This window comes from Nelumbo lutea, chromosome 7 (genome assembly GCF_056320005.1).
Source record: "Nelumbo lutea isolate HS-2025 chromosome 7, American lotus-T2T, whole genome shotgun sequence".
NCBI classification, from domain to species: Eukaryota; Viridiplantae; Streptophyta; class Magnoliopsida; order Proteales; family Nelumbonaceae; genus Nelumbo; species Nelumbo lutea.
The window spans coordinates 825,145-847,298 of NC_142690.1; the positions used below are offsets into that span (position 1 = coordinate 825,145).

The 22,154-nt window shown below is 37.0% G+C and overlaps 3 protein-coding genes, 1 long non-coding RNA gene and 1 other non-coding gene across 6 annotated transcripts; 4 read left to right on the forward strand and 1 right to left on the reverse strand.

The window, feature by feature from the left end:
- Positions 1–1,370: 1,370 nt before the first annotated feature.
- Positions 1,371–8,601, forward strand: LOC148844495 (uncharacterized). Its single transcript, XM_088956377.1, has 6 exons — positions 1,371–2,078; positions 6,169–6,243; positions 6,418–6,509; positions 6,965–7,046; positions 7,737–7,820; positions 8,206–8,601. Exons 3-6 carry the CDS (start codon positions 6,496–6,498, stop codon positions 8,329–8,331), a joined length of 306 nt encoding a protein of 101 aa, XP_088812503.1. The 5' UTR covers positions 1,371–2,078; positions 6,169–6,243; positions 6,418–6,495; the 3' UTR covers positions 8,332–8,601.
- A 904-nt stretch (positions 8,602–9,505) lies between these two features.
- On the forward strand, positions 9,506–11,149 carry LOC148844496 (uncharacterized). 2 transcript variants are annotated; one of them, XR_016101956.1, is made up of 7 exons: positions 9,624–9,836; positions 9,955–9,998; positions 10,097–10,218; positions 10,351–10,443; positions 10,535–10,653; positions 10,843–10,941; positions 11,030–11,149. It is a non-coding gene; the product is annotated as an uncharacterized LOC148844496 (long non-coding RNA). The 2 variants fall into 2 exon arrangements; XR_016101955.1 differs by lacking the exon at positions 11,030–11,149 and having other exon boundaries at positions 9,506–9,836; positions 10,097–10,235; positions 10,843–10,885.
- A 586-nt stretch (positions 11,150–11,735) lies between these two features.
- LOC148844497 (uncharacterized) lies at positions 11,736–13,106 on the reverse strand. The gene is made up of 2 exons (XM_088953560.1): positions 12,389–13,106; positions 11,736–12,288 (listed from the first exon to the last, which is right to left on the reverse strand). Exons 1-2 carry the CDS (start codon positions 12,979–12,981, stop codon positions 11,817–11,819), a joined length of 1,065 nt encoding a protein of 354 aa, XP_088809686.1. The 5' UTR covers positions 12,982–13,106; the 3' UTR covers positions 11,736–11,816.
- Positions 13,107–15,454: 2,348 nt separating this feature from the next.
- On the forward strand, positions 15,455–17,075 carry LOC148844498 (GATA transcription factor 7-like). The gene is made up of 2 exons (XM_088953561.1): positions 15,455–15,746; positions 16,101–17,075. The coding sequence occupies exons 1-2, from the start codon at positions 15,609–15,611 to the stop codon at positions 16,761–16,763; spliced, it is 801 nt and encodes a 266-aa protein (XP_088809687.1). The 5' UTR covers positions 15,455–15,608; the 3' UTR covers positions 16,764–17,075.
- Positions 17,076–17,944: 869 nt separating this feature from the next.
- Positions 17,945–18,016, forward strand: TRNAP-AGG (transfer RNA proline (anticodon AGG)). Its single transcript has one exon. It is a non-coding gene; the product is annotated as a tRNA-Pro (tRNA).
- Positions 18,017–22,154: the final 4,138 nt, after the last annotated feature.

A 22,154-nucleotide genomic window follows, 5' to 3' on the forward strand; every position in this document is an offset into this window, starting at 1 on the left:
TACTCCTAACATTTTTGACAGTTGACAAAATCTTCCTCTATTGTTAGCATGCCATTACAATTCGTTCCCATGTGATATTATGTGAGTGATATAATTTTTTTTTTTAATTTCAAAATTACTCTTTTATAGTCAATTTTGCCATTCATAATTCTTCTAATTTTCAAAATAAAGCCAAACAGCAGTTCCTCCCAGGCTCTCACAGATCAAAACCCATATGCCAAAGAACGTGAGAAACACTCTCAAAACAATAACGTTGGTTGCTTAACACTAAAGACAAGAGCACTTAATCAAGTAAATTTGCCTAGTTTTTTCAAGAATCCATTGTAAAATGCTTGAAACATAATGTTGGTTGCTTAACACACAGTGATACAATCCAAATTTAACTTTACTTTGCTTAGTCTCAATAGTGTCTTATTTAAAAGAATAATTTTGGAATTTTAAAATGTTACAAGTCACATATAACTAAGGTTGAAAGTATCGATACGATACGAGTTTCGGCTGTATCGTATTGACACTTAAAAAGGGCCAGAACTCTATTTTTTTTTAGATTTTTTTTTTCTAAATTTGATTTTTTAGAAAACTTATAACTTGTTTTTTATTATTAAAAAATTGAGGAACCAGGTGTTTCGGACTGTATCGTTTTCAAAAAATACGATATCGATACTTTAAACCTTGCATATAACATTATACGGGTCTGTGGTATTAAATTGACAATTTTTGGGAATTGGGATACTAGTGACATATTTTGAAGTTTATAATTTACCCTCTACTCCACTACATCAAGGCCTACCGTCTACCCAAGGATTAGGGAGCAGAATTTACCCTCTACATATTACAAACAATAGAAATATAGAATCAAATGATCATAACAAATTAATTAGAGTCGTAAATGGATCGGATAATCTTATCCGATAGTACAAACAAAACAAAGATACGAGTGAATCTCACAAATTTGAATTTGTTAATAATGTTAGATATCTGAATATGATTCAATCAGATTTTAACTTTTGAAAATTAGAAAAAAAAAATATAACAGTTTATATAAATAGAAAATATAAGTATTTTCTTCAACTATTTTCATTATATATATGCATTTGTTTTTATAAAAAATAAATAATATAAAATAATATAAATATATTTATATATAAATAAATAAACAATATGTCAAATTGGATTGAATATTTGAATTCGATCCGAATCTACAACCGGATCCTATTATCTGACTCTTAAAATCCAACAAAAATATATTCTAATCCGACAAAGTAAGATCACTCCCACTAGATAATCCGGTGTGGGGGTTCAACTATGATACCAAAAGTATATTCCGAACTGGACTCAAAACATAAAGAATTGCGTCCAAGTTTGATCTTGGATTCGAACTTTGTACCCTGAAAAACGAAAAAGGTTTTCAATTTTTCCTTCCCAACCAAACCCAGACCCAGGGAAGGAAAAAATTGAAAAGATATTTGATATTCGAGTGGCATAAAAATTAGAAGCTCAGAAGTCAGAACGTGTGGCTGCCATCCCTGCCGTGAAGGAAGTAGAAAATTTTGCTTCTCTCCTTCTCCTTCAACCGTCACAAATGCAAATGGTAATGGACTTCATAAATCATAAAGACAGTTACAAGAAAGTAAAACAACATCCCAGCCTCTCCTCTACTTTTCTGTCTCTCTCCACACCAACTCCTCACTACCACAGCTTTATTCGTCCACCAGCAAGAGGACCTGCAGTCTCGCATTCATGGCGCAGTTCACTGCTCAGGGAGGTCTGAAGCTGTTCTTCAATGATAAGGGAGTCTCTTTTCGGTTCGATTCCAATGACCCATTTCATTATAAAGGGGCTGGCAGGATCAGATTCGTGGATGCCCGTCCTATTCAACCCCACAACAACAATACCAGATCCTATCGGTCTAGCCGAGTTTTCAGTTCACTGGGAAAGAAATCCAGCGGCTTCAGTGCAGAGGAACGCTTGGTCGCTGATGATGGTGGCGAAGTTGACCTGGTTTTTTATGAAGATGATCAGTTTGAGAATGATGAATTGTCTTGTTTCAGAGGTTTGGTTTTGGACATCTCTTACAGGTTAGTATTCCTTACTTCCATTTCTCTTTTCTTTTCTTTTTTTTTTGAGAGGTGCTAGCTTTTTGTAAGCTATTTGATTTATTTGTGATTCTATTCTTATTTAGTTATTGAAGTTGTTTTTTTAATGTTAGTATTATTGTATTTGTTACTTATTATTTAGCGATCAGCTGGGTTACTCCGTTCAGTTGATACCAGCTCTGAAAGGTTCGTTGTTCATCTTTTCAGAGCATAATTTGTGGATCAGCGTGAGCCAATTAAACGGTCACCTGTCCATTGTAAGCCAGCCACCAGGCTAAAGCTTCGGTTCCTACTCATTCTGTTTATCTTCTGCTGACCTTTCGAGCAGTACTGTGGTCCGATCATTTTCCTTTTAGATTAGACTTAAATGTTTTCTTTATGGAGGATCATTTTGGGAGGGGGAGATGCCGTCATGGGATAAAGTCTGGTTTCTATTGTGGCAAATATTGGTAGGAGAATATCCTTGAAGGTTGGTTTAGAATCCTATATGGGAGTTATGGCCAATGGAAAGATGGATCAAGTTAAAAAGAGGTATACTTGTTTAAGAGTATGAGTGAGGAGGAATTTGATGAGCTCATGGAGCTAGTTTAGATTTGGAGGTAGAGGAAAATTAGATTCTAGACTAATACATGTGGTATTGAACTTCGATCTATGTTTTGAGGGCCTGCTATTGTTGGTGCCGAGCTAAGCCCTTAACACCTACTTCTGTGTCCTATGTTTGCCAATTTTTGGGCATTGAGGGGCTATTACTGGATGTTCATTTAACTACTGAAGATAGATGGTTCTGTTGGCGGTATAACTGTGTTTGGAGGTCCATCTATTTGCATCCAGAATGCATTATTCATTGTGATGCAGGCCTAGATTGACCAACAACATTACAGATGGAAAATTTTGGCAGGGTGATTATGTTTAGTGGATTATTTCTCTTCAAATTTGTTTTTTGTATTTAATAGTCAACCCTCTTTGCTTATAGGGCTTTTCTTTCTTGCAACATTTTCTTCCTCTTGTTTTATTAAATTTTCTGTTGCTCACCAACAAAGAAGAAAAGGAGAACAACTTAGAAATCTTTGATATGTTAATTCTGATTTACATGGTAGATATTAACAATGCTTCTTTCCCTGCCCATTATTTTCCAAGGGATGGATTGTTGGATTGGAGGGGGGTGTTGGAATGCTCTTTACATTGCTTGCACTAAGTCTGTCTTTGGTATGAAATAAAAGGTAGGGAAACCTATACAAACCTTGCACATATAGATAATGTCCTGATGAGCTGTCTGAGCTGAGGTGGATGAGCAGCAGAAAATGTCCTGATGAGATGGACAAGCTGTTCTGGATTCGACTACTTGTGTACATAGAAGGTCAGAGGCCTTGGGGTGGTTCCTTGAGGAGAAGCACTCCAATGCTCAAGTTAGTGAATAGAATAAAGAGGTTGTCTAGGCCAAGCTAGTTCAGACAAGCTAGTCGTAGCCGAGCGATCTTAAGAGCTTAAAAGGCAGGGGAGCTAGAGAGCATAGAGTGCAAAATTGTGTAGATAATTTCAACTCTTTTGTGGGACATGTGTCAGGTCCCGAGGTTGTCTTCAACTGAGTTTTTAAGGGCGTATGTTGTACGTTCTACGCAAGAGAAGGGATGAGGAACTTGGAGATGTTGGTATCGATCTTGGTGGAGTCGCGGGCTTCTTCTGGCATTCACCACGTGTCCCCACTTCATCTAAGGGCTGTGGCATGCACCAATGTTAGCCTTCAGGGAAAAGGCATGTCATGTGTTCTTTAGATTGTCCAAGTTCAGGACACGCCACGGTCTTCGATTCGGACAATTGTCTGCACGCCAGCAGTCCACATGGAAGTTCAACCTGTGCTTGATTTACGGCCCCATCACCACCTTTTCTTTCAAACCAAACACAGCCCAAGAGATCAAGTTTTCACTGCTAATCAGCTTGCCAAGAACACAATATTTTTAGCTCTTTGCCCTATGACCAGCCTTCCTGCTCAACTTTGGTCCCACATTTGTTTCTCTAACAGGATGGAGATTCTTTTCAAGTCATATTTGATCAATACGACTTAGGAGCATAGTTACATATATTATTAGGTGAAGGGAAAATTGAGAATTGTTTCCAAGTTACCAGTGCGAAAGCCTGCTTTCTTTGGATCATGGAGGTTGAACTTCCTAATGAACTCCAGATTTTGTTATAAAAGTCCTCATTAAGATACTTCATTAATTGTCAGTATGATTATTCAGATATATAATTAGTTTAGTTTTTCATATACCATAAGATTTATATCTTATTTCTTATGATTCGTAATTTCAATGGATCTACAGTTTAAATTCTTTTTAAATAAATCCTGATTGTCAAAACAACAATCATATTCATTATCGAGAAACTTTATAATTTGTTAAAACTTAAATGCAAATTCAAAACTTGTTTAGAGAAACTCACCATGTACCTTGATGTTCTTATCTATTAAATTCCACTTTCATTTTGTCTCTAAACCTCTTTGTTAAATTTCTTAACTCTTTTATTTTATTTAGTAAATTCTCCTTTTTACTCCAATTCCATGGAGAATTATTACAAGCAACTGCATTCACTTATATTGGCCTTGCATTTCTATATTGTCATTCCTCATCATTGATAATTCAAAGGGAAGGTATAAGTGCCAAATTAGTAAACTGATGAAAAGACCAAAGATGTCACAGCTATAGTTAGTAAATATTGTCTCGTATAAGTAATATGGGATAAACTCGTGTACAATTTGGGACCAAGAACAAAAAATACAGCAAAAAATTTGGTCAAATAAACATAATACGGTAAAAGATCGGTCAAATACGTGTTCATGTTTACTACATTTTCATTTTAACAGTTTGAAGTAAAAAATTTGGCATATCTTATATATGTAAATATGTGTATAATATATTTAAAGTATGCATTATTAGAATACACATATTATGCATATATTTGAAAAAAAATTGTGATTCAGGATGTTTTCTTTAAAAAAAAAACATGAATATACATATAAATTACTATGGTCACAGCTCAAGAGTTGCTGGCAGGGAAGGTTCAGAAATGTCGGAAGGTGCCTGATATGAGGTATCCACTGGTTTGGGTTTTGAAAATTTGGAGAACTTGAATGGTGAAGAGAATGGAAAATGGGGATTATACAGTGTGGCCTGGTCTTTAACACAATACAAGATTGATGGTAGGGTTGGCAGAGCTTGATATCCATAAAATAGAGATTTTTCAAATGTTCAATTGATAGTCGATTGTTTGATGCATTTTTTGCTGTTTTAGATCCTTTTTATTTATTTATTTATCTATTTTTGCTGATGTAGTTCTTGTGTTAGAGTTATTCCTAATATTTTATTAAAACAACATTTTCAATGAATATATGCACTTTTATGCTTTGGTTGCTTGAGAACTGAATCAAATGAATCATCAAATTAGATAACTATGTAACAATCCTTAGATGTGAATGGACAATGCTTGCATTGTTCCACTGTGTGTCTTTTGGGGACTGACTTTCATTCATGCTTCAAATTGGATCCTTGAAAGTTTGAAGTGGCTTTGATCATCTCCGGTTGTTCCAAATCATTCTTAAAAGTTTTCTGATGGTCTAGGTTCAATGTTTTTAAGATTTCTTGCTTAACAGGATGCCAACACAAATATAGTTACTTTATAGTTCATATGGCAATAAAGATTTGCAGAATATGGATTTTTTTTGTTGAAATTCTGTTTGTTGCTTTCCACTTTTCCTTTCTATATTGTTCTTTCACCTTTTTCTCCGTCTTTTGATAAATCTTCCTATGTTGCGAATAAAAAATAAGGAAAAAACCCCTTTCTTTCTATGTTGGACTTGTTTCCTAAACAGAAAACTTATTTTCCTGAGGTTGTCTTTACTGGGATATAAATATCCATGATAATCCAAACAAATTAGTTGATTTTTCATTTTTGTCACTGTGGAAAATTATTCCTAGCTTAATTAAGAATGAGTAATGAGGTTGCATGCTTTTTTCTGATTTTAGACCTTGACATTTTTTTTTGGTAAAGCTAGATCTTGACTTTTTTTTTCCTCACTCAGGCTGATGTCTTAGAATATTATGATCAGACAGTAAATTCTCCCAGTGGATCCTTCTATATACCAGCTGTTTTAAGGGTATGTAATTAGAGTATGTTAAAAGATATTGAATTATTTTATTTGTCTACTTGGAATTCTACTTACTAATGATCTCTAACTATTTCATTTATTTTTTCCTGACAATTTTGTATGTTTATTTCCTCCAAATTAGGTTTAGTTCACTTAACTGATTATGATTTTTCCTACTCCCAGGTTCCACATTTATTGCAGGTTGTCAAGAGAAGAAGAATTAAACAACACCTTAGCCGTAAAAATATATTTTTCCGGGATATGTTCACTTGTCAGTAAGTAGTCAATGAAATATGTAAAATTTTCTTCTAGTTACACTTAACTGACGCATCCCCTAAATGGGTTCCAAACTACTGAAGCATGACTTCGATCTTTTCTTTTACCAATCCTAGTTGTGTTGCAAAAAATTTAAGCAGTCTTTGAGATTGTGGGTGGATTTATCGTGCTGTGTTTCCTATAACCAAAATTTTAAAGGATTTTACCCTGGTAAGAGAACTTTAAAGGAATTTGAATCCATTTCTCTTGAAACTAGAATACCTGGGGGTTCTATTTTTTATGGATTGCCCAAATTAAGAATGTCTATATAGTATGAGGCTTTTGCTTTGAAATATTGGCCTAGCTGATCTCGCCTATAGTTTTCAAATTTATTATCTCTGAAAGAGTGAACCGATTTTCCCAGTTACATGTAGTAATATACATAATTGGAAGTATTTGTCTCTTTTGTCAACAGGTATTGTTCTTCACGTGAGAACTTGACAATTGATCATGTTCTGCCAGTTTCTAAAGGTGGAGAGTGGAAATGGGAAAATCTGGTAAGAGCATCCAGAAGATGTTATTTATTTAACATTATATGAGAATGATATAGTGGGGAGATGTTTTATTGCCAATTAAATTAACATGATTTTATTTCTTTCAGAATTTAGATTTGTATATTGTTATATATTAAGTTTTTCTTTTACTTTTTACTTTTTTATTTTTTTTATTTTTGAGTGGCACCTTAGTTCATTTAGTCACGTGACTTGCCATGTGCTTCACAAGTCACAGCTGAGGCTGTACAATCCCTTGCGCTTTAATTATGTTTGTTGCTTGTAAAGTACTCGATTGGATGACTCTAAAAGATGGGAACAAGGCATTGTTGAGAGCACTCAAAATAAAATTAAAATTTTACCAAAAACATAGTCAAGGACTTAACATGTTTAGTTCAGATTAGAGAGTTCCTGGAGAGTTTAACTCCTTTGGTAAGGATTTCTTAGTCTGTAGTTTATTATTTAACCATTTATTAGTATCAGCTATCAACTTGGAGTAACTGATGAATACAAAATCAAGTGGTTATATATGGCCAAAAATGCACAGTCCTGCACTTAAAACATGCATCAAGTAAGCTACCAGATGCTCATGCATGTCATATTCTTGATATTTTCAGCTTTGCATATGAATGATTGCCCTCCCGAATGCTCCCTTTAATCTTTATACCATAAGAATGCAAACTCTCCTGATTCCAGGTTACAGCTTGTGCAAAATGCAATTCAAGAAAAGGTCAGAAGACTTTAGAAGAAGCAAATATGAAGCTGGTCAAGGTTCCAAAGGTCTCGGATACTTGTCCCTATTTGTGCTATTTCTTTAATTACTATAGATAGAACCGAATTTGTCAGGCTCTAAAACTGACTAGACAGCAAGACCGTTATAACCCCAACCGAACCAGTGAGCTTTCCGGTTTTTACTTTTTAGAATGCCAGATTTTATATGAGTGACCCACTAATGATAAGGACAAACTGTTGAAAAGTGTCCTGATTTTAATAACCCCAATTGGTGAAAAAATTTAAAGCCTATGGCATTCTATTTACAAGCAATAGCATGCCCATTAAGCTAAGATTGAATGTGCATTTAAGCCATAACCCAGTTTGTGAAGGGGCAGAGTCTGACAACATAGGGTGGAACTTCAAAAGAGGTGAGTAGTTGTTAATTTTGCAGGCCCCAAAAGAGTATGACATACGTACCATACCGCTGACAACAGCAGCTATAAAGATGTTGAGGATGAAAAAGGGGACCCCTGAGGAGTGGCACCAGTACCTAGCAAAGCCATCTTCAGAACCATGACACAACTCATAATTCCAACGCACTACATTACATTCATATAATCTGTATATAGTAATATTGTGGTCACCATCATGAATCTTTCTCACTAAGGTGCCTTGAAAAGTTGTCATGTATTCTGTTGCAAATCTTACTAAAACTTCTCTTGGCAAATTTCTGGTTTCCTAATGTATACAAAGTTTATTACCAAAAATAATTGTATACAAAGTTCATGTATAGCAACTCAAATCCTAATGTGTATTAATGAAATAATGCATGCATTGTTTATCTCAAGTCTCAACCCAAATAGATGTTTATGAATTTAAGCTTCATACTACAGATCCGAGGGCCCTTTAATGAGTAATGACTAATGAGAGCTAAAGTGGCTGAACTGTATGTCTTTTGGCCGGGGCCAGGAGGAAGGTTGTGAGCTGCTTAATGGCTGAAGCCTGGTGTTGGGTTAATTGCTAGTGTTTTCAAAATTAAAACCAACCCAGAAAAGCTGAAAAGCAACTGATTTTCTGTTCATGGTTTAGCACTTAGCGGTTCGTTCAAGTGATTCTTTCAATCACCAACAATTCCTCGCCTGAAAAATTACATTGCCACTTCTGTTCACCGCAATTGAGTGTAATTACTATGCTGTGCCTACTAGACCCAGACCCGGACATCTGTCTTCCTTTTTCTGCTATGTAAACGATCTTCAGCTAGCTGAACAATGGCAACCGTTCCTGACCCAAAAGGTTGGACCGTTTGGCCTGAAAAGTATTCTGGCAACCGGTTTTGTTTCACCCCTGAATTGTTCTTTTGCCAAAAAAACAGTTGGCTTGGTGAGTGACCTGCTGACCTGGGTGGTTGATCCATTCACCTATTTGACCCGGACAATAGTTTTAGCCATTTTTTATTTTTAAAATTATGTATAATGTACTGTCCATTGGACCGGATGGTTTAACTACTGACCCGAAAACCGATAGCCAAAGTAGAATCTTCAAAGCCGCTGAAGCAGCTTAGCTGATCCCGAGCTTATCAGCAGCTCAACCCTCATACCTCCCACTCCCAAACGGGCCCTTCAACAACATCGAATGCAGGCCCATTCAAAATTTACGAATTTCTAAAACTAAGACCACTTCCCTCCCGCCCAAGTTGCAAATTGCAATCCTAGTGCTACTGGTACAGTTGAAAACTTGAAATGAATCAGATTAGTGTAACTTAATCGGAGTTCATTTGTTCTTTAGTTCCTGTGAATTCGGCAAACCCCAAACCCTGCTTAACGTGCACAACCAAATTGCTGGGAGAATGGTAGGGAGGTTCTTTTTCTTATCCAAGAAACAACAAATCGAGAAGGAAAAGAAATGCAGCAGCAGCAGCAGCCAAATGATGCTCCTTTCACTTCAGGGCCTCCCTCCTGCGGGAAGACATCTCTCCTCTTCCAGTTCGCTTTTAATTCCGCTTACACTAGCTCTGCCCATCGTCATGTCGTCTTCATCTGCAACCGCCGCAAGTTAGAGTCCAAACCCCCTTACTTATCCCAGGTATTCTACATTTATTACTACTCTCTCTCTCTCTCTCTCTCTCTCTGTTTTTCTTTCCATTTTAACCTGTATCTGTATGTAATGTAATCAGTAATTCATTTTTGAATGCTGCTTGCAGGGCATCGATGCCTCGTCGGATGTGTTTAACTGAATACGGATGAAGTGAGTGTGACTGAGAGCATTGTCCACTGGGATATCAAGAAATTCCCTTTTCCTTACTAATAATTTACACCTATCCAAGCGTTTCTGTTCGTTGCCAGGTATGTAGAAGATTACGAGGGGATCAACAAGTACTTGGCTGGATTTCACCTGCACCAACTCGGAACCTACCCAGCAGCCGTTGTAATCGATGATTTCGGAGATTTCTTCGATGACAAGTCAAGTCAGTCATGTGTTTGTGTTTGTGCTCCTCAGAACTGCGAACTACCCCAGTTTTGGTTTTGCCTTTTTTGCTCCAACCTCTAAACTCTAAGAGATAGAGGAAATGATGAATAATCCACACTTCTACTTGCAGGAATTGTAAAGAGAGACTGAGTAATCCAAGAGGAAGAGACCTTGCCATGGTTCGAACTCTGGCCTTGTGCCGGGATGCCATCACCCATGCCAAGTAACTGTTCTGTTCCCATAGTCTACATTTTCGATGCATGGAGTGCTGTTTGGTTGTTTTCTTCTGATTCTTAGCTCTTTATATGTAACAGTGAGAGCTTGGCGTCAGGAGAGCCTTGCAGGCTCTTGTTATCTGATACCCACCATGGCGATACTCCAAGGTTATTGTTCATCTAGAATAGATGGATTCCCTCCATTTTTACCGTCGAAGGTTAGTTTACAAGATGTATTAATAACCCTAACCCAAATCCCTAAAACCCTCCAACCCATTTTTTCTTAGTCCATCCATGTTTATTAGCAACTTCTCAATCTTTTCCCAGACTTCGCCAATTCCGCCCAGTTTCTTTTTTCTTCGTTTGACTTATAAAAGAATGTAATTAGATTGAGTCTTTGGATTTAGGGGATGGATCGGGATCCTTCATTCTGACAAGCGATCTGCAAAATTCTCCACGGCTCTTCAGTATTTAGTGTTGCAGGAGATTACCGAAGAAACCGAAAAGTAATCTCTTTCTTACTTCCAACTGTCTTAGTTAGTCGTCACAGACAGAACATCTATTACGAATCCTGATTCTGTATTATGAATCCAGACCCCATGGTCCCCATCACAGAGACAGCCCCACTCATGCCAGTTGCCACCCTCTCTCCATTAATGGGCAAATTTCAACATAATAGCATTATTCATAGCAGTGATGATCCAGCGAGGTTTTTAAATTTCTCTTCTTTTTTCAGTATAATATGTCTATAATAAGACCCTTATCCCGGTTTTTATATAAGGGTAAATTACAAAGACCACTCTGTATTATTGGGGTCTGTGACAAAGACTCCTTGTACTTTGTTTTGCAACAAGACTCCCTGTACTATGACTGTGAGGTAAACACCATCTTCCCTAATATTTTTTAAATTAGAAAATAAATACTGTTCATTTTTCCTGTCCTCACGACATACGAACAGAACAATAAGGTTAAGATGGCTCTTATAAGAAAATAAATACTGTTCATTTTCCCTTCTACCTCAGATTCCTTTACATTTCTATCTCTCTTTCGATTTTTCTTCTTCCCCTTTCCCTTTTTTGTTCCCGCTTTCCTCTATTTTCCATTCCTCTCAGCCATTCATTACAGCAGCTAATAGTAACAAAGTAGACCAACAGACAGGAAAATGCACTTTCTTCTATAAGAGCCATCTTAACCTTATTATTCGACCATGATAAATCCAAGGCCTCATCACTATGCCATGGAACCCATGCATAGGTTTCTCAAATAACCGAAAGATTCTTTGAAGTAAAACGACACAAACTGATTCTGAAATTTTAGATGAATTATTCACCATATAGTATACATACGAAGGAACAATATCTACAATATTCTCTTGGCGGAATCAAATTACCATTCTGGGTTCAGGAACTAGAGATTGTGAAGTCGAGAGATGGCATAGGAGTGGAGATCGAGAGCTGGGTTGTGGAGAATGAGGCCTGGTTTGATCGGTCGTCCTCCAAATCGAGCCACGAGTTTCTGCTCTTTGGTGGTCACTCGTCGAAGAAGTGGCGAAGAGGTTGTTGGGGTTCCTCTTCTCTCTCCATCTTCTGCGGCCTTTCGGATTTGAAATCGGCACCCAAAACAAAGTAGTGCTGCTCTTGCTACTGTTTTTGCTGTTTTGAAATGTCAGGCTTTGCAACTGCGGCTGAGAGTAGTTACCTTGTAAAGCAGCGCAGCTCCTCTGTTTGGATTGAGCTAGCGGTGTAAATCGCCACGAATTATTAAGCGATGGATCCGGTGCACTCCTAGCAGTTCCAGAAGTTTCTGAAGAGAAAGAACGCTCATCCACCTCCCCCTTCAATCCATGAAAATACCTGTTCTTTTTGTTCAGATAACCAGAGAAAAATTAGCATACCATTGTTGGGTTTTCAAGATGACTGAGCCGTTAGTTTTGTAATTTTATTCTATTCAAACCTGTAATCTTTGTTGGCCTGAGAGTAAGATCCAGAGTCCAAGAACAAATGGGTACAGGAGTTGTTTTGAAGCGAGAACCCATTGCTAGGAGGTCTAGAAGAGGACGAATGGGGATAAAGGAAGAGATGATTTGGAATGGTGTTGGTGATTGGTTTCAGCAGCAACTGATGAAGAGAGTGAAGGGAGTAAGAAGAGGAATTTGCAGAGGAGTTGTTGGTAATGGCGGAGGGGTTTATGGGTATTGATGAAATTATTGTAGAGGTGTTCGCCGTAATAACTTCCACAGATTTTCTTGAACGGTTTCTACCCCTATGCATATGTCTCTCGTAGTACTTTGAATCTGAATCTGGGCATGCTTCTTTCGAGCATCTCCATTTCTTTCTACCCGTTCTCCTGCATCTCCCTGATTTGGGGTCTGCTTTCCTGCCAAAACTCATCTGAAAATAGCCCCAGTCAACTGCAACAACAGATACCCGGATCCCATTTTTACCACTGAAAAATCGATTCAAGATAAGAGTAATATGAAGATTAAAAAATATTATAACGGTAGATTTCAACGAAAAGTTAATTAAAGGGGTCTTTGTCTCTGTCATAGTACAACAGGGTCTTGGTTGTGAAATATAGTACAGGGGCCCTTTGTGACAGACCCCATAGCACGGGGGGGTCTTTATAATTTACCCTTTATATAATGGTGATGAATTGATGATAGAAGAGTAGAACTATTACAAGGGCTTTGGGCTTCTCTGAAAACATGCGGTGAAGAACCGAGGATTAAAAATGGAGGGGAAGGAGAAAGAACACCCCAACATTTTTTTTGGGTTCAGCACCTAAACAAGTTGCCACGTGTACAATTTCAGTTATTGGAATTAAAACAACGGCAACAAGGAAAATCCAATCTTCATTCTCATCACTTTGTGCAGACAAGATCAGAAGAACCGCCTGAAAAATACAAGAATGTGAAATGTTTAGAGGTTCCCGGCCATTTGAAGCCTGAGAAACGAATTGGAATTGAATTCAACCATATGGGCATTTCTAAAATGAAGTGGACAAGCCTGTCAGCCCAAAGTTTTACCGGTCGCACAAGCTTTTTCTTTCCCCTTTCTCAAAAGCCAAGCTGGTAGTAGAACTGTAGATACCATGCATCAAGTGGTGTCCGAGATGAACCAATCCCTAGCCGCAACCTGTGCAGTGAAGAGATGAATGAAGTGATGTCCTGTTTTTTTTTTGTAATTTGCACTGTTGTTCTTCAAACAAGTACTACGGATCAATTAGTGCACATGGTTATCAAGCGACCAGTCCCAATCAGGGGTCCCTCCTTTCAATGGATCATTGCCCACTTGTCTACCACAGTAAGCATTTTAAATGTCTGTTTCATTCCATTACAAGTTCCAACCCCATTTTAAGACCGTCTACACCAGATATCCATATCAATGGACCATTTGTTTAAACATTTGATCACCCCTGTTTTTTCATGATGGATTAAAACTTTGGCGATTTGAAAATTGAAATACAAACCCAATTTGGGTGCTTGCAATTTAGCTGCTTCTTTAGTAAGCCCGTGTTTTGGGAGTGCTCTTTTTGAGTGTTTAGTGGGAAAGGCACTTAATTAAGGTTCTAAATATCAATACAAGCTGATATGCCATGTGTTGGTATATTTTTTTTAAGTTTTATTTATTTTTTCCGAAACTGGTTCAGAATGATCGATTTAGAGCTCGGTTACCCTCTGAACTAGTGGCTGACCCGATACAACCTCTGGAGGATTGTATCGATAATTCATTGACATGATATATATCAATACTTTGAGCCTTGCTTAAAAAATTTCAAAAGCATCAGAAAAGGCCGATATAGGCATTTGGTTAAAAAAAATAAGAAAAAAAAAACCCAATAAACGCTTTTTCAACAAAACAGACCCATTTTAGAGAAGCCCGACTAAAAAGAAAAGAAAACATTAAGTAGAAGCCAAAAATCTGGGCTTTCTCAAAAGAAGTGCTTATTGCGTACGTATTTGCGTTTTTTTTATTCATCCTTTTGTGCTCAAATACCTATACTCCCAAGCATTGTATACAAGAGAGGGTCAATCAAGGGACTCAGTAGAAGAAGTGTGACTCGGAGGAAGAGAAGTAATTACTAGCCTACAAAAGCAGGCTCACTTTTCTATAATATTTCTGTATTTATTTCTAAGATGATAACTGATAAGAATGGGAATGATTGGGCACATTTATAAAGGAGGAAGACTCCCTAATCATCAGTCAAGGCTCATGTTTAAAAAGACACATTTACAAATGGATGTCACCTTGTTTTAGGGTAAAGAAAACTGAGAGTTGCATAATAGAAGTGGTTGTTTATTGGCATTTCTCAAATAAAACATGGGATTTTGCCCAATCCCGCATGGGTTCATTTGATCACGGCTGAATTGGCTGAGCCTAAATGCTTTTCAGCTTTTTTTTAGTGAATAAGCAATTAAGTAGGGTGTCAGATGCTTAATTGCTGAATTGCGTGTTCATTAGAGGAGTCTGTTATCCACTAATAAGCCAGCCACATAGTTGAACCAATTCCGCACCTATTCAATTTCAACGGTCCAAAACACATAATTTCCTTTTTTTTTTTGGCTTATATCTCTTAGAAATTCATAGTTAACCGCTCATCTGGAACGTTGCATCAGTTCAGGTGGGTCCCGCATTTTTGTATTCCATAATCCATATGTGTAAATTGTAATGTATGAAGAGGGGGAAATCATTTCATGGTATAATAATAAACAAAGGGAAGAGGAGAGGGGGAGGGGGGCGAAAGAATTGTAGTAAACGACGAATTTATGCAACTTTTGAATTCATCGCCCACCCAAATACACACATGATGGGACCCACTAGAAAACAAAATTGGGTGTGACGCCTGTCCCCAGTCCCCACCATGTTTGAATTCTGAAGGTGAGGGAATATAAGAGCTGCATAAACTCGTTGTCTACTAGCATTGCTTGGGGGGATGTATAAATTGGGGAAAGTCAGAAATGTATAAATTGAAGCATATATAATATATATATTAATTTTGGGGAGAGAGAGATGTGGGGTTGCAGTCCTTACCGATTATTTCGATAGTTTTGTTTTTGCATACTCTGCCGACAGAAAACGAGGCCATAAAGAGCGTTGGATAGGTGGGAGGGACTTGTTTTTCTGTTCCGCTTCCTTCTTTCTTCTCCTTCTGGTAGTTCAGTATCTTTTTGACTATGGATTTCTTCCCGAATGTGTCAGTTTCCGCTGGCTTGCCCTCAGAGCTCCCGCCGGAGCAAGTTATTTCGCCGGCCTGCCCTAAGCTTGGGGCCTTTTCTACTTCTCTGGATGACCTTTTTTCTTGCGAGAATACAGTGAGTAGTTTTTCTTCGTCTAGCTCATTTTTGCTACTTGAGGTTTCACTTGTGGGTTTAACCTTTCCGTTTCATACACGGGTTTTCTAATTTTCTTTTGTGACTTGTGAGTGCTCTCTCTCTCTCGCTCGCTGGTTATTTTGAATCTTCTGTTGTTTTCCTTTTGTAAGCTTTTGTAGTGGGTTTTATTTCCTGTTCGTTTCCTCTGGTTCTTTCTATCAAGGAAAGAGTAGATGTTCTACTATTTGCGTTATTTGTCTAGATTATTTATCAACTTCTATCGTCGGCTGGCTCTTAAAGGTTTTTGCTTTGTGATTCCGCCTGTTGAAGAATGTGTGGTCTTCTTACATGCAGGAAGGTGATGTTAGCATGGAATGGCTGTCAATCTTTGTAGAAGACTGTTTATCCAGCACTGGGAACTGCGTACCACTACCCACAAATATCCAAGACCAAGAAAACCAAGCACCCAAACCCTCAAAAAAGATCCACCAAACGCCATGTCTACAAGAGTTTGTGATTCCAGGCAAGGCCAGAAGCAAAAGAAAAAGGAGCACAACCACCCCTTTAATTAGTTGGTCTCACCAAGACCCACAAAACCAACCTCTCCATGTGACTACCTCCGACCCTCCTTTACTCCACCAGACTTACTGGTTGGCCGACAGTGAGCTCATTGTACCCAAAAAAGAGAACAGCAGCAGCAGCAGAAATGAAGAAGAAAAAGCAGAGGAGAAGATGGTGGGCAAGGACAGAACAGGCAGCTCGAGCAGCGTAGTGGAGGGTAGCATTGGACAGCCCAGGAGGTGCACCCATTGTCTATCACAGAAGACCCCACAGTGGAGGGCAGGACCTTTGGGTCCCAAAACCCTGTGCAATGCATGTGGGGTGAGATTCAAGTCGGGCAGGTTGCTTCCCGAGTATAGGCCCGCCAAAAGCCCCACTTTTGTGAGCTATAAACACTCCAACTCTCATAAGAAAGTTCTGGAGATGAGAATGCTCTCTTCTGTTTCTAGTGAATAGAAACTCTGAATTTATTCTACCCTTGTAGAGAAAAAAAGAAGAAAGAAAATGAGAAAATTTGTAACTCTGTGTAGAGTCTACTTGAGGGGTTTTGCTATAATATATACATAATGTGGGTTCTTTTCAATTTTGTAACTAGTGTTTAAATGGAATTGAGCTTCCTCTTTTATTCTTTTGGGGGGATTCTTTTCTATTTTCTTTCTCTTTGCTAGTCAGGGATGTTTGTTGATATTTCATTCTTTGGTTGGTTTTTTATTCTATGTAATATTCAGAAAGGAAAGAAACAGTCCCACATCTCAGAATCGTTGTTTATTCCACTCCACCAGTTAGATTAAAAAGGGTTTGTTTGTTCATCTTTATTTGGTAACAGAAATTATATACACAGAAAAGAATACAGTTAGATTATCAAAATTAAGTTTTTTCTTTCTTTCGTTTGGTTCTCTCTCTCTCTCTCTCTCAAATTTCCAAATTTCCTCTACTCTTTGTTGCATATTGTTTCAGTTGAAAGGTTTTTTCTTTCTAGAAAACTAACTGACCGAGCCATGGAGATATTCACTGCACAGTTCACAGCATCACCAAAAGCCGACTTACTTGTGGTCAAAAGATATTGATGAAATGCATCATAAAGAGAGGTGATATTCTTTTATGTTTTGACTTGTTAGCCCCTTCTTTTGAGAGTTGATGGGTTGCAGTTATACTTTAAATCCTCTGCAATCTGCATGCACGTGATCGTTTTTCATTCTTCCAGCAATTGTGATTCCCATGAAAATGGACAACAGTAGTGTTTTGACTCTTGTCCTCTTCTTCTTTTATGAAGACTGTTGAAAGTACCCCCCAAATTCTTTGAATGGCAAATGCCCATCCTTTCTTGTTTAGGGCATGCACTTTTCAAGGAATGACAATTTGACAAATCCCGGTTTATGTTAACAACTTTATGCCTAAGACAAACGGGTAATAGCGGTTAAAGTTTAAATCTTCAGCAAAAAATAATAATAAAATGAAGGAAAGAAAAAAAACCTCTAATGCCTCCCCAGATTGAGTCACTTCTTTTTTTTTATTGTTTTGCATAGCATTTAAAATCTTGGGTCTTGAATTTTGAATTTCGAACTTATTATTTCGTGGGAAGTGATTTTGGCACATGCCCGTTTATTAGATGTAATGAAGAGCAGGGTAGGTAGAAAGGGCATTTGGTCTAGTGGTATGATTCTCGCTTAGGGTGCGAGAGGTCCCGAGTTCAATTCTCGGAATGCCCCATAACTAAGGCTTAAGTTGGAAACTTTGTATTTTATATATATATTTGCATTTATACTCTTTTTCTTTTCAAACTTAGCCTAAAATCTATTTTTTTACCCTTTTTATTAACTGTTAGCAGGTTCATTTGTTAGATGGTAACATTTTTTTGCCTTGAAAGGATTTGGCTGCAGCACCATCAATTTATCTTGATCAGTAAGGAGTAAAAATTCAAAGATTTACTAATAATGTGTTTAATTTGTGAACACTGAATAAGGGTTTTTATGTAACTTGAGTAGCTTGAAAGAAAAAGGCTGCTGATGGCATTTTCTAATTGGATTTTGCTGGTTTGGAACAGGATTCCCTGGCTTAGAACCTTTTTTTTTTCCTTTAATTTTTGGATGGGCACTCTGGTTTAGAATTTCAGACATATTCTTGAGTTGCCAAAAAGAAAACATTAAACTCAATATTATCTGCATGTTTCTCCGTAATGATTCCACATGTAAGATGTTAATCCAAAACTGGCAATTGGGAAGCAGATAAGCAATTATTTATTTAATATGTTACTCTTGACTCTTGGTTTCTTTTTTTTTTTTTCAATTTTGAGAAGCAAAAATAGAAGACATCTTTTTCAAGGAGGCTTGTGCTGTTGTGCGTGAACATGAGTGCATGACAGAAGGAAGGACAGAGAGGCAGGCAGGGATTTGGGTTCCCTCCCTCCTCCCTCCTCCCTCCTGGCTCCATCAATACAAAACAAATGGTTGTTCAGTTGAGTTGTTCTCAAATTCGAACTTTTGAAATTTGAAACATCAAAGATAAAAAGGAATATTATTAGAGGACAACTACCCTTGGGACCTTGGTTTGTCCCCCCCCCCCCTTCTAATAAATGACGCCGGGTGTTAACTATGCACCCCACCCCCTTTTGATAAATAAATTAGTTAGAAAAAAAAAACAGACACCCACTTCAGAACACTCAGCATGGCTGCCGACACACTTGCTTCCTATCTTCTGGTGGCCAGCAGCTGGATTTGGGGTTTGATTGGAGTTGGACATCTCTCTCTATCATTCCTATGGGTATGGGGTTCATCAGACGATGGTCAGTAGCCACGTCTATCAGTTGGGAAGCTTAGGTTTTGTTATTAATTTAATAAATATTGATGCCCTAATGAGAGTGCAGACTGACTGAGATTGATTTCCAGCTTGTTTGTGACAAGAGAGTTGGCCAATCTACTGTAATATGGCGGGATGGATGTTTCAAAAGATGGTGCTTCTTTACTTTAATCTCCTTAATAAACAACTTTGATGTCCCCACTAATTGAAATTTAAATTTAGACCTAAAGATCAGTCAAAGGTTTCATCTTTTGATATAAATAAAAGATCCATCATCCAAATTAAAGTGCTGCCTCTACTATAATTGTATGGCTTTTCAATATCAGGGCTTGTTTGGGTAGAGGGAGCGATGGTTAGATTAATGTGGAATATCACATCGATGATAAATGGAGCTCAGCACAAGTAGGTTGTAGTCATGGTGCCTTGCTGGGGGTGTTGTGGAGGGTGCATGATTGAGTCTCTTGGTGCATAACTATTACTCTTGTCTGCCTCATGAGCAAGGTCCCACCAAGGAGAATTATTTCAGAGAGAGAGAGAAGTGGGGGCAGGGGTGGAGTCAGAACATTAACAAGGGTGATGAATGATTTGGACCCAGGTGGGTCTGGTGGTTGACAGTTCGAATTTCTATACCCAAACCCGGCCAACCTGTTGGAACTTGGAATCCATATCTTTTTGTTTCCACCACTTCATCAGGTTTGGATTGCCAAGTTGTGGGCCTATTGTACCATTAAATGAATAAACAATCTATTGGGGCTTGCAAATATTGCCCTACCCATGGGAAAACCAGATTCACATGTGTGAGAGAGAGAGAGAGAGAAAATTAGCAGGTTTAATTTAGAATCAAAACAAACATGAGCATGGCTATATATGAGGATATCTATTATTATAATGAGGTGAGACCCCACAAGCCCAATAAACAATAGAGTAGGTTCTGATCATTTACTTACAACCCCTAGAGTGTGTAGGTCAGAACACAGAACTGTGTGTGTTTTCTTATCAGGTCAGGACTCAGGAGACTCAGGACCCGATCTATTGACAGCAGTAGTAGTGAAGAGTAAGTACTATGTTAATTTTCCAGGCAACAGTTGCCGTCAGTTGTTTTACACCTTTACATATGTACAATTCCCCAATCAAACCTGTAGCCTTGTAGGGTACAGTCGGTTTAACCAGGCACAGTCGTCCAGTAGATTTTTACCTTAGCTTTGTGTTTGGGACTCCCAATTCCCATATGTGGAGTTTGTTTGAGTTGCAAACCTCACATTCTATCTAGTATAATATTGAGTGGGTATGTTAGTAATTACATGACTAAACAGCCTTCATCAATCAGCATTTGTAATTGTAAGTTGTATCGTCCATTTCATTGATTCAGTGAGAAGGAAACCACAGACAAAACATTCAAGTATGACGTTAACAGATTTGAAATTGGAGGCCTAGCATAGAAGTAGTGCACCATCAGAAAGGAGACAACCCAGCTCAGCCTATGCGTGGTCTCTTTTTTATGTCAACTCCCTGTCTTAAGTGTGTCTTTTGCATTTCTCCCATAGAATTAGAAAATAATTGACCCCATTTGGGGGGTTACTGGTTCATACCTAGGGGACTTGGTCCAATACAATTCATTCACTAATTAATCCACAAAAAACTATTTTATCCTCCAATCTTCCATGAACATGGTTTGTTGCGAGACAGTATTAGATTATACAGTATTTAAAAATCATAAATGGCCTCAAGAATATTTCTGGAAGTTTTTAAGGATAAAATTTATCCCTCTATATTTAAATTTATTGATAAAAAATGAGGACAAATAGGGTAATTGGTTCTTGATATTAAATGAGTTGAAAATAGGTAATTTAAAGATATTCAATTCTCTCTCATTAAGTCCAACATTTAAGTTATTAACATGCATTCATGTGCATTGAATCATGTATTTAAGTCGTTTTTGTTTCTCCTCATCATTAAGTTCTACTAATTAAATTCGTACTTAATAAATTAATAATTCCAATATCATAAAACCTTATACTTTTAAAATCTAGCTAGAAAAAATAGTATTTTCATCTAGGTGATGGTAAAAAATTAAACAATTTGTGGTCAAATGGGCCAATCCATGTTGCCACAACTAAATAATAAAATTAAAGAATAGATAAAATGAAAAAAAAAATGGAAACATTTTTAACATGCATATTAAATAATAATAAGTATGATAAGTAATAAATGTTTTTATTAATGACGGAAATGGAATGTAAAATTTAAAACCAATTGAAAATAAAAATGTTTTCCTATTTTCTCTCATTAAATCCTGTATTCAATATATATTTTTCTCATCATTAAATTCTTGTATTTAAATTCACAATATTAATTTTAATAGTATAAAAATAAATATTTTGAAAACAAAACAATTTTCTTCCCCCCCGATGGTGGGCAAGCAATTCGATCATTTGGGGTCAAATGGATTAATAAATAATGTCATAATTAAATAATAAATAACTATGAAATGTAAGAAGTATTTTTGTTAATGATAAAAATGGAATGCCAAATTCAAAATCTACCTAGAAATTAAATGATGTCATAGTCAAATAATAATTTTTTTAATAATAAAAAATACAAAGAATCACAAAAAAAGATAGAGAAAATTTTGGGCACACATCTAATGTTATATATTTATAAAAAATAAAATATTGGGTGCATCTCTAATATTATGCATTCATTATATTAAACAAACATAAGTTTTATACATAAGAAATAATTTTATCAATGATGGAAATGTAATACAAAATTTAATGTCAACCTAGAAATCAAACAATTTTTATTTTTAAATGGTGGGTTAGTGGTTTGAGTCAAATGATACCATAGACAAATAAAAATTAAGTGTGAAAAGTAAAAAATATTTTATATAATGTAAATGAAATATATAATTTAAAGCTCAGTTTGGAAAGAGTACAAATGCAAATATGTACAGCACAAATACATACAAAACAATACAAAATATAAGGTTTTGCACTTTACATATTTGCATTTGTACTTTTTCCAAACTCAGCCTAAAGGGAAATTATAGTC